The following is a 12,889-nucleotide window of genomic DNA, read 5'->3' as shown; positions in this document are numbered from 1 at the left end:
CTTAGGCAAACATCGTCACGTTCTTCGCCAAATGGTTCAAAAGAAAATTCCCATTCGTCAAAAAAAGAAGATGTTAGTGCAACGTGGAGGTATTTTACCTCTCTTGTTAGGCCCCATACTGAAAGGAGTCTTGGGAACCATGTTGGGAGGACTGGTGGGAGCAAGATAAAAAGGCCTCGGAAGTTCCAAGATCTCAGAATCGACCCCTGAGAACCCCGTGGAAGGACGAAAACTAGCTTTAGTGCCTTACAAACGATGGATGGAATACCATCGGTGGCAAGAACAACACACCCCGCATTTACCTCCCAATCCCAATTTGAGCGAGATGTCCCAGTTACAACACGAATTGCAGTCCTTGATGGATCGCCAAGATTTGTCCGAAACAGAAAAATCACAAAAGTACGGTCAACTCTTGCAACGACTGCAACTCTTTCACCAGAAAGCTTTAGACGAAACAGCTCTACCCACTCTGAAAGATTTTAAGACCTTGATGAAAAGTCCAGCACCAGTACCAGTACCAGTACCAGTACCACCAGTACCCGTGACCAAGACAGAAAAAGGAGAAGAAGAGGAAGGGTTTCAAACTCCACCAGAAAAAGTACGCAAGTTAACAACACCACCTACCTCCAGAATTGGATGGATTAAAAAGATGATGGCCACCCCTTCTTCCTCACAAGAGAAAAAGATAGTGAAGACAGAAGTGAAGACAGAAGTGAAACAAGAACCGATATCCCCCGCTCAGACATCCTTCTCCTCTTCGACACCTATTGCTGGCCGCACACGCAAAGCATTGCAATCCAAGAAAGTACCCCAAGAGAAAAAGAGTAGCATCCTCCAAGAGTGGGTGTCTTATTAACACACCAACCAACACAAAAAAATGGAAAAAGTCTTAGCCAGCATTTACTACGATCCCTCGCATCCTGCAGGTTACGCAGGAGTTCAAAAATTGTATCGTGCTGCCAAAACGCGACTGAAAAGTCTCCGTTTACCTCAAGTGCAACGATGGTTACAAGAACAAGCTACCTACACTTTACACAAACCCATTCGACGCAAGTTTGCCAGAAGTCGCACCCGAGTGGAAGGCATCGATCATCAATGGCAAGCCGATTTAGCCGATGTCTCTCATTTGGCCAGCTACAATCGTGGCTACAAATATTTGTTTTGTGTCATCGACGTCTTTTCCAAATTTGCCTGGGTCGTACCCTTGACTTCCAAATCGAGCAGCGAGTTAGTGCGAGCCCTGCAACGGGTGTTGAAACAAAGCGGTCGTCACCCTCTTCGATGGCAAACGGACAAAGGCACCGAATTTCTGAACCCAGCTTTCCAAAAAGAATTAAAGAAACGTGATATTCATTTTTTTACCACCGAGAATCCCGAAACCAAAGCCAGCATCGTGGAACGTTTTCAACGCACTTTGAAAGAACGCATGTGGAAATATTTTACGCATCACCACACTCTGAAGTACATCGACATCTTACCGCACCTGGTGCAAGCGTACAACCAATCTTACCATCGAAGCATCAGACGTGCCCCGCAAGACGTGACTCCCGACAACGAAGTGCTGGTGTTTGAGCGGCTGTTTGGTACGTCCCCGACGAGGGTTGTCCCCAAGAAAAGTGAAGTGTTGGCCGTAGGAGATTGGGTGCGCATTGGCAAAACCAAACGCACTTTCGACAAAGGTTACTTACCTAACTGGACGACCGAATTGTTTCGCGTCACTGGACGAGTGCATGGCCGTCATCCTGCCATCTATAAATTGGAAGACATGAACGGAGAAGTGCTCAAAGGAACGTTTTATTTGCCCGAGTTACAACCTGTCACCAAAAAAGAAGACGACGTGTACGACATCGAAAGCATTCTCGAACGCAGAACCCGTAAAGTGGGCAAAGACGTGTCAAAGAAGTGAAAGTACGTTGGAAAGGATATCCACCCAGTTTTGATTCTTGGATCGACGCTTCGCAAGTCATCGACTATAAAAAGAAGTGACCATCATGCCCTTTCACACAGCAGACACAGCTACGTCGACCACTCCTCCTTCACCTAGTTCTTCTGTGCAAGATTACAAAAACAACCCTTGTGGGTGTGGTGTGGAGAACGTGTGCCTAAAACGCAAATCGTCTTTTTCTGCCAAATCTTCGTGGTGTATTGTGTCATCGTTGCAGCCATCGCCAATTTGAGTTTGCAACAAGGAGACAAACAATTGTGGACCATTTTATTGAGCAGTTGCATCGGTTACCTGCTTCCTAATCCCTCCCTGAAATTCACCTCGAACGGGAACCCCGGGAACCTTGTGTCCAGTGCCAGTGCCAGTCACCACTTCAATCAGCCCCAGAACCCCATTTTAGACGGAGACACGCCTCTGACGTCCAGTAACCCCTCGGACAGCCACAGAACTCTGGAATTAAGAGTCACCAAAACCAATTTTACTTAACCTTACCCAGTGACAGTTCCATGGAGGTGTTTCCCAAGAACACGTTGTGCTGTTACACGGCCAAATTACCTCAAGCCATCCAGTTAGATCACGAAGCCCATTGGGAAGTGGCTTTAGTAGAAATGATTCACCCGACCCAAGTCCTCAATGTCCTTCCCAATCAAAATTTTTTTGATGTGGAAGTTCATGACGAGCAAATGCAACAGTGGATGGATAGCAATGTCAAATATGACAAGAAAACCCGTGCACAAAAGTACACCACCTATCACTTGTTCATTACCCCAGGCTATTATTTTAGTGGTCAACATTTGGTCAGCACCATAACCTCCAGGTTTAATGTCGTGTTTCTGAAAGCTTTGGAGCATCTCAACAAAAATGTCACCATGGAGTACCACAAAGCAGCTCGTCGCTTCTTGATGAAATTTGAACGGAGTAAAATCCTGTCCATTTTATTTTGTCCTGAATTGTTTGACATGTTGGGCGGAGACATGGACATGAGAAAGACCATGATCAAGAAAAACGAATTACCCATCGTTTACGACAACGAGTCTTTTAGCAAGTTATTTCGTGCCCCGGTAGAACTGAACCAAGGACTGAATTTGATGTTTGTGTATTCCGATGTGGTGGAGTACAACGTGGTGGGACACACCTCCGTACCGTTACTGCGTGTCATTCCTTTCAAAGTGGATTCTGCCACGAACACTGACGAGGAAGGTGGAAACACTTACCACGTCCACCGCGAATTTGTCCATCCTCACTATTTGCCTGTCAGTAAGTCGTATTTGGACACGGTCAACATTGCTATAAAAGGAGATCTGGGACAAAATATTCCATTCACCAAAGGAAAAGTCACGGTGAAACTCCATTTTCGAAAACGGTTCTCTAACGACTCTTAAGTCATGTATCCAGTGTACCGAGGGGTTGCTTGACAGCGAGGACACGGTTTAGGAGGTATGTTAAAATCGGCCTTTCGTTCGGTGGCCCCGGTGTTGAAACCGATGGTGACACGCGGATTGCACGCCTTGAAAGATGCAGCACTGACGCAAGGCAAAGAATTTCTCCAAAATGTCATCATCGACAAACAAAACCCTAAAGAAGCCTTCATGAGGGCAGGCAAAAATGTCTTGCTGCAAACGGGCAAAGACATTTTAGGCCAACGAGAAACACCTATAAATGGCCTGCACGCTACCGAGTCAGGCATTCAGCAAGGACAAGGCAGAAAGAGACGACGAAGAAAACACCCTTTCACCAGACTTCAAGCGAGAAAGGCCAAGAAAAGAAGAACCGTTCGAGACTTAGACGTTTTCGATTATTGAGAAAAGAGACAAAAAAATGATGCACCGAGAATCTTGCGCTTGTTCCAAGACGGAACTGGATCTGTTTGCCATGCCCCCCACAATGATGACGATGCAAGAATTACAGTGGGTGGAATTTCACCCCGTCTCCTCACTGACCGATTCCGCTCCCATTGAGTTTGAAATCAAAGGACAGCCCGAAGATTACATCGATCTGAATAGCAGTTACTTGTACCTGAAAGTCAAAATTCTAGATAAGACTTGAGGTGCTATAGACGATGAAGCAGTAGCTCCCGTCAACAATTTCATGCATTCCTTGTTCAGTGGAGTGGACTTGTACTTGAATAACAATCTGGTCAGTAGCAGCATGGATACTTACCCTTATCGTGCCTACCTGGAAAATCTCTTGACGTACGGAATAGATGACAAGAACACTCATCTCAATGCCTGTGTGGTATGGGAAGCTGACGAACCTACCAAGTTTGAAATATTGGAAACTGATGAAAAGAAAGACAACAATGATGGATTTGTAGAACGAAGAAAGAGAATCACGGGAGCCGACACAAGTTTAGAACTGATGGATCGTTTGCATTTGGACATGTGGTTGCAAGAAAAGTATTTGCTGAACGGGGTGGATGTCCGCCTGAGACTGAATCGTAGCAGTGCCGCTTTCCATTTGATGGCTGATAGTGACGGTTACAAAACCAAAATCCTAGAAGCCAGACTCTACGTACGCCGTGTGGAAGTGTTACTTAAAGTGGGAAACGACATCAGTCAGACGTTGAGCAGAACGACCGCCAAGTATCCCATACGACGCGTGGAAGTGAAAACCTTCACCATTCCCAAGGGACAGCGATCCATGATCGAAGATCATCTGTTCAAAGGACAGTTACCCAAACGTTTGATCGTTGGTATCGTCGAGAATACAGCCTTCAACGGAGCTGCCGAAAAAAATCCTTTCTACTTTCAACACTTTGGCGTGTCCAAAATCGAAGTCAGTCGCGATGGCAAGACCTTGTGTACCCGACCTTTCGAACCTGACTTTAAAAAGAAGAATTACTTGAGATCGTACTTATCCATGTACGAAGCCACCGGACAGTTAGGAACCAATACCAGTCACGGTATTACGTACGAGGATTATGCAGGAGGCTACGCTTTGTGGGCTTTCGATTTCACTCCAGACCAAGGCAGCGACGAGGGACATTTCCACCCTATAAAATCCGGCCAGATTCGTGTGGAAATTCAGTTGAAAGACCGAGACCCTGATGAAACGGTGAACGTCATCCTGTATGCAGAATTCGATAATACCATAGAAATCAACAGTTTGAGAGAAGTCATCCTAGATTACTAGAAACCATGGAAGACTGTTATCCCTCTTTACCTAGTGGAGAAACTTTTAGTGTTGCATTGTTGTTAAAAAATGTTAGAGTTGTTGTTGTTTAGTGTTAAGTGATTTTTGAATAAAAAATGTTGTGTTTTGAAAAAAATGCCTTTGTCTTTTGTTTAGCTATAAGAATGTTGGATTGATGCTCTTTCATTTCTTACTATCCCTCTCATGACACTCACTAAACGTTGCGACTCAAAAACCGTGTGGGGGATGTTTTCCTTCACGTCCGCGCTTTGACTTTAAGAACCGGGTTGTTTCCAGTGTAACCATCCATTGTCGACTCATCCTCCTAAGAAGATGTGCTCCAAACTAGCTAAACTCAACGAAGCCTACGTGAATTTGCATAGGGTCAGACACAGTCTGATACCGAAGCCAGAAGAAATAGAGAATGTGAGAATGTTAAAAATCACTGAAGACCTGATAGAAGAGCTCTTCAGAGAAGAAATGAACAGGGAAAAAGAAGAATGGACAGAGAAGTACAGACTTCAGAGACAGCAGCAACAACAACAACAAGAGCAGCAGCAGCAACCTGAAGCTGACAGAGGCTTTGTCGATTGTCGTATCGACACCAAAGAGTTCTTCTTCTCTTTCCGAAGAAGCAGACCTATCGCCAGAAAGTCTATCCTCAGAGGACATCGCATTCTTAGAAACTAAAAGAATGCCATAGCAAACAAAAAAAAACAGCCCTTTTCAGGGCTACCCAATACTCTAGAAAAGAAATAACAATCGATTTGCCAATGTGTGTAGGTAGAGTAGTGTGAAAATAAACACTAACTCTTTTTTTAAAAAAAATGTGAGGGTATGTGTTTGTGTGTTTGTGTTTGTAAGTGGTTAAGTAAGTTGGTATGGATAGTAGATTAAAATGATGTCTTTTTTTTTTTTTTTCGGTGTTTGAGGTGTAAATTTGGGGTTAGATTGGATTGCTTTGCGTATGTGGATAGTCTATTGAAGTGATTTATAAAAAATTTTAAAATAGTGATGGGTAGCATAAAAAGTGAGTGAGTGTTTCTTTTAGGTCCACGCGTTGTTGTTTTTTGGTCATGATGTAGGTAAGATCAATTTTATGTTTTTAGGGGATGTTTTCCTTCACGTCCGCGCTTTCACTATAAATTGAAACTCGTTCGGCAGTCCAGCTACCCTTGTTGATTGATCAACACCAAAAATGAACACGAGACTGGAGAAACTGTTGGAACTTCATGTGCATCTGGAATATGCCAGGCGCATATTAAATGAACTGGCCGCGGAAGCCATCGTGGAGGAGGGAAGGATAAGAGAGGAGGAGGAAAGAAGAAACAAAGAAGAGGAGGAGAGAAGATATAAAGAAGAAGAGGAAAGAAGATACAAAGAGGAGGAGAGAAGATACAAAGAAGAGGAGGAGGAGGAAAAGGAGAGAAGAAGAAGAAATTTCAGAATCCCAGAGAGCGAAAATTGGGATTCTGAAGCGACATATCCTGCCTCTGCTCTCTCCCCCCAAAAGGTAAAAAGTAACTGGGGGACAAGATGTGTATGCGGCGCCAGGCCTGGAAGGTGCCACCATTAACCAGGTGTCCATGAAGTTCCAATTAAAAAAAACAGCCCTTTTCAGGGCTACCTAATACTCTAGAAAAGAAATAACGATCGATTTGCCAATGTGTGTATGTAGAGTAGTGTGATTATAAACACTAACTCTTTTTTAAGATAGTGTGAGGGTATGTGTTTGTGTGTTGGTGCTTGTAAGAGCTAAGGTATGTTTGTGGGAATAGTAGATTATGGGTTTCTTTATTGTTTCTTAGCGTAGGTGAAGAGTATAGTTAGGGTTCTGTAAGCGCTCACGTACGATTGTGTGGATAGTAGATTATGGATTAGTTTATTGTTCTTAGCGTATGTGGAGAGTATAGTTTGGGTTTTGTAACCGCTCACGTACGATTGTGTGGATAGTAGATTATGGATTTGTTTATTGTTTCTTAGCGTATGTGTTTGTGTGTTTGTGTTTGTGTGTTTGTGTTTGTACCCGCTCACGTACGATTGTGTGAGTAGTAGATTATGGATTTGTTTATTGTTCTTAGCGTATGTGAAGAGTATAGTTTGGGTTTTGTAAGCGCTCACGTAAGATTGTGTGGATAGTAGATTATGGATTTTGTTTATTGTTTCTTAGCGTATGTGGAGAGTATAGTTTGGGTTTTTATTATATGAAATGAGAAAGTATAGTTTGGGTTTTATTATATGAAATGAAAAAGTAGGGGGATGTTTTCCTTCACGTCCGCGCTTTTCGTATAAGAACCCACAGTATTCGTCGTTCAAACCATTCTGCAAAGAATAAAAAAAGAAGATGGCTTCTAACCAAATGGACAAAATGGAAAAATTGCAAAACGTCCTCGACAATTTAGGAATGATAGAGCAAATGTTGGTTAACCTAAACGAGGATCACTATTCTTATAGTCCCCATCGAGTGAAGATGGAGATAAACAATTTACGAAAAATGAAGGTAATCATCAGTGATCTGTTGAAAGAAATAAAGGAGGAGAAGGAGGATGAAGAGGAAAGGATAAGGATGAGAGCATGGAATGAAAAAATTGAAAAAGAAGAAGAAAATGAAAAGAGGAAGAAAGAAGAGGAGGAAGAGAAGAAGAAAGAAGAGCAGGATAAAAAAAAGAAAGAAAAGAAGAGAAAGAGTGTTGGAGATAAAATAAGAACTTGGTGGAGAAAAAGAAGAAACTAGAAGCAGAAGAAGAAGAAGAAAACCCAAAGGCCCTTTTCAGGGCCAGCCATATTTCTCGAAAAGAGATAGCCTTTCCCTTGCCTACCCCTTTTTTTTAAATTTAAATTTAAATTTAAATTTAAAAAAATTTATAAAAAAAACCAAAAATCCCAAAAGCCCAAACTCTATTCCCCATGTTAATTTCCCTTGTCCCTAGACAGACCCAAACTCTATGTTAAATTCCCATTGTCCCTAAAGTGACCCACGATTTCTCTCCATGTTAAATTTCCATTGTCCCTAATCTGACCCAGGGGTCTTTTTAATGCTAAGTCCCATTGTCCCTAATGTGCCCCACTTTACTACTGTCATGCAAAAATGGTAACCAGTCCAGAAATGGATGAAGATAAAATAAATTAGCCTCGTGACATCATTTTCTTAGCGTCATGTGTTTCGGAGCGGCCATTTTCTTTCTTTGATATCTCAAGTTAACATATAGCTGATGAGGCAATATTTTCTGAAGTTTTCTTGACAGTAATGCCACGCTTTTCTGCTAGTAAAGAAAATACTCCAAACTTGGCTAAAGTATATACATTATACACAGCAATGGTCCATAAATATCAAAATTGCCTAATACAATTTTATCACCGTTTAATATAATTTTTCCCCTTAATGTCAATGAATTTCAACCCCTGGGGCAACATGTTTGTAGTTGACTGTTACATGAAAAGAATCAGACGACTTCTTATCGCCGCCCACTTCTCTTTTGAAAATTTATCAGTTTCGTTGTTGAATTTAATTACATTTTTTGTTCCCTTTCGTTCCTTATTTCAAGGTTTGAATAAAGACAAAAGTAATCTAATAAATTTAAATGAATATGTACTTTATATAAAGATAAATATTTATATTTTGGCAAACTAATATTTACGCAAGTTTATAAACAAACAATATTAAAATTATCTAAACCTGTCATAAATACATTGCATAAACTTTTCATTATTTTCGGAATGGCCGCGAGTGGCGTAGTGATCAGTCGCTCCAAAACAGATGCCGTTATAAACAAGGAAAGCAAAACGTGGTATTAAAAAATCAATCGTAATGAAATAAATGTCCGTAACAATTAAGAGTATGAAGTTTTGAATATCAGTGAATGTATAGTGAAGATTCAATGTGTAAATGAATGTTTAATAAAACTTACATTATTTACGATCTATTCCGCGATATATTCGTAAGGTCTCCGAAACCATTACCGAGAGGAGATATAAATGTTGGGCTGGCGAGGATTGATTGATAATAAACTAAGATTTTAAGAAAAGTGTTATGTTGAGAGCTTCTTCTAGTTGTAACTTAATTTGTGTTAAAACAACAACAAAGAAAAACTGTAAAACAAAAACCACCCCCCCACCCCCCAAAAAGCAAAAAGCAATAATAAACACAAATCACCAGAAGGAAAAAAAAAAAATCCTTTTTGCAGAGACATTGTTCTATAGATAGGAGTTCAGTCCCTTGACAACCTTGAAGCTGAAATACTCGTTGCTGAAATCATCACATGACTCTTTGTTCGGTACTGAAAGAATATGTTTCAAACACATGTAGTTGCAGAATATACCGCAGGTAATATAGTTTTCTCTACACAAAAACTGTCTATAGTAATAAGTAAAGTTGGATCATGAGAACTCAGAAATGTTATGGCTGTTCAATGTTTAAATGTATTGGCATAGTTTTACTATAAGCATTGAATTAGTACCGCGAGTCTTACTGAAGGTGAAAGCTTCGCGGAATTCGTGCGTAATTTCGAGTTACGTCCCTTTCCTTTTTCGAACTATATACCATCTATATACTGTCAAGTTCACCATCTGACTGGATGTAAAGACAGTATATGGAAAAGAATTGAGACTAAACTCCTTACGCATGGAACAATTTTGCTTCTAGGCTCTAACGCAAATACTAGAGACTGAGCATTCAATCGTGATCGGGACGGTAGTGATTTGAAGATGCACAGGACAACACATGCAGGAGATAAAACATTCAGATGTCAAGTCTGTGATAAATTGTTCAGGCAGATTTGTTATTTGAAGAGGCACATGAAGATACATATTGGTGATAAAACATTCAAATGTGAAGTGTGCGATAAATTGTTCATCCACAGTTTTAATTTGAAGAATCACATGAGGATACATACTGGAAATAAACCATATAAATGTAAAGTTTGTGATAAATTGTATAGCGACAGCAGTGCATTGAAGACGCATAGTAGGTTACATACTGGAGATAAACCATTCAAATGTGAAGTTTGTTATAAAATGTTCAGACAGAGTAAAGATCTGATCTGCCATACTAGGATACATACTGGAGAGAAACCATTCAAATGTGAAGTTTGTCATAAAACGTTCTCCCAAAGTAGTACCATGAAGACTCACTTGAGACTACATACTAGAGATAAACCATTCAAATGTGAAGTTTGCGATGAAAGGTTTAGGCACACTGGTACTTTGAAGACGCACCTGATGACACATGCTAGAGAGACACCATATAAATGTAAATTTTGTGCTAAGTCTTTTAGCTTCAACAGTCTTTTGAAGACGCATATTAGGTTACATACTGGAGAGAAACCATTCAAATGTAAAGTTTGTTGTAAAATGTTTAGAGAGAGTAGTGTGTTGAACAAGCATGTGAAGATACATACTGGAGAAAAACTATTTAAATGTGAAGATTGTTCTAAAATGTTCACCCAAAATGGGAACTTAAAGACTCATATGAGAATGCATACTGGAGATCAACCATTCAACTGTGAAGTTTGTGATAAAAAGTTCACAACCAATTATGCTTTGAATAGGCACAAGAACATACATACTGGTGATAAACCATTCAAATGTGAAGTATGTAATAAAATGTTTATAGAGGGTAGTGAGTTGAACAGGCATACGAGGATACATACTGGAGAAAAGCTGTTTAAATGTGAAATTTGTTATAAAATGTTCCAACGAAAAGGGTACTTGAGGACTCACTTGAGAATACATACTGGAGATTAACTATTGAATCAGATGCGTAGTTAGTGATAAGTTGTGTAAGGAGAGTTCTGTTTTGAGGAGACATAGTAGGATTCATACTAGAGATAATTAATTGAGATGTGAAGGTACATACATTGGATACATAAGTAGATATGTATATTGGACATATGTAAAGATACATACACAAGATACATGTTAAGGTACATGCATAGGATACATGCTGGTGATAATCCATTTTAGATGGGTACCTTGATCTCGTATTGTTCTGTGCTAGTAAATGAAAATGACATCTTTGCACCAACCATCATAAACATTTGCGCCAAAAACTTATTTTGCAAAAGCAAATATATGTCCACATTTCTTTTGAAAAATGTATGATCAGTTGTGAATAGTATTTGTGTTAATGAATTCCAGTCTTTGATTGTTTTGGGCAATTTGTAACTATCATTTCTTCATTTGGTATGTAATAAATATCTTCTTGATTTCTTTATACTAGTTCTTTCTGCTTTGCATTTTTCCATGTTGTTTGTTCCCAGTCTGTATTGGTTTAATGCTTTCCAAGAAAACTTATTTATTATTGTAGTCATACTTCCTTGGGTACAGTCATAATTAAATTTAACAAACATGACTGTTCGTTTTTAGAAATTTTGCACTTTTTTATCCTGTAAAACTTGACACAATAGTCATTTGAAGATGCACATGATGATACACACTGGAGATAAACCATTCAAATGTGGAATTTGTAATCAAATGTTTACACAGAGTAATAATTTGAAGGTGCACATGATGAAGCATACTGGAGATAAACCAATCAAAGGTGAAGTTTGTGATAAAATGTTTGGACGAAATACTCATCTGAAGGTGCACATGATGATACACACTGGAGATAAACCATTCCAGTGTGAAGTTTGTGGCAAAGTGTTTGGACTCAATACTTACTTGAAGAGCCACATGAAAATACATACTGGAGATAAACCATTCAAATGTGAAATTTGTAGCAAGACTTTTGCATGAAGTACACATATGAAGAACCACACGAAGATACATACTGGAGATAAACCATTCGAATGTGACATTTATGGTAAATTATTTATCCAAAGAGGTTCTTTGAAAATGCATATGAGGATACATACTGGAGATAAATCATTCAAATGTGAAATTTGTGGTGAAGTATTTGGGAAAATTAGTGCTTTCAAGAGACACAAGAGACTGCATACTGGAGACTAAATATTCAGTTTACATAGAGTCCAGCCTACGACAAATGAAAGTGAAGAAAGCAGCTCGTAAAGTCTTCCAATACAGGAATGCATACCATGGCCAGTTACGTGAAGAATTTAAGTCATTACAAGAATCATTCATACGTGAAACAGATAACCTTTCTGCAAATGACACATGGAAAATGTTTGAGGAGAACATCAAATGGTTAATGGATAAATTTTTACCATCTAAGACCTTATCTGGAAACAAAACAAACAAACCTTGGATAGACAAAGCCATTAGAGCCCAACACAGAAGATGGAACAAATTGTTTGCAAGACAGAAAACAACAGGAAAAACAAGAGATTGGAAACTATACAAAGAAGCAAAAGCAAGATCACAATGTTTAGAACGGCAGGCTTACTGGAGATATATTGAAAACTTGATAGAAGTCAGTAACCCATATCAAGAACAACAACCAAATAAGCAGAAGAGATTTTGGAACTACATTAAGTCATTACGTAGAGACAGCTGTGGTGTGGCACCACTCAAGGAACACGGGAAACTACATTCAGAGGCATCCGACAAGGCTAACATACTGAATCGTCAATACCAGGCAGTCTTCACACAAGAGGATAAGAGTGATCTACCAAGCCTACATGTAGATCGTTACCCACCAATGCCTGATATGCAAGTTACTGTAGAAGGTGTTGCGGAAAATTAACCCACAGAAAGCTACAGGACCAGACATGATTCCAGCAAGGATCCTGAAAGATCTAGCAGAAGAGTGTGCACCATAGTTGAGTTACATTTACCAGAAGTGCCTCTCAACAGGTTATGTCCCTGATGTCTGGAAAACAGCAAACGTTACAGCTATTTTCAAAAATGGAGAAA

The 12,889-nt window shown here is 39.8% G+C and overlaps 1 protein-coding gene across 1 annotated transcript; it reads left to right on the top strand.

Moving 5' to 3' along the window:
- Positions 1–9,375: 9,375 nt before the first annotated feature.
- LOC149784802 (uncharacterized) lies at positions 9,376–11,288 on the top strand. Its single transcript, XM_089932816.1, has one exon. It carries the CDS (start codon positions 9,782–9,784, stop codon positions 10,817–10,819), a length of 1,038 nt encoding a protein of 345 aa, XP_089788942.1. The 5' UTR covers positions 9,376–9,781; the 3' UTR covers positions 10,820–11,288.
- Positions 11,289–12,889: the final 1,601 nt, after the last annotated feature.

The sequence above is a fragment of the Sinohyriopsis cumingii genome, chromosome 14, assembly GCF_028554795.1.
Source record: "Sinohyriopsis cumingii isolate HCF-2022 chromosome 14, ASM2855479v2, whole genome shotgun sequence".
Classification (NCBI taxonomy): domain Eukaryota; kingdom Metazoa; phylum Mollusca; class Bivalvia; order Unionida; family Unionidae; genus Sinohyriopsis; species Sinohyriopsis cumingii.
Note: the sequence above shows the minus strand (reverse complement) of the source record. Positions and strands in the feature narration are given on the sequence as shown.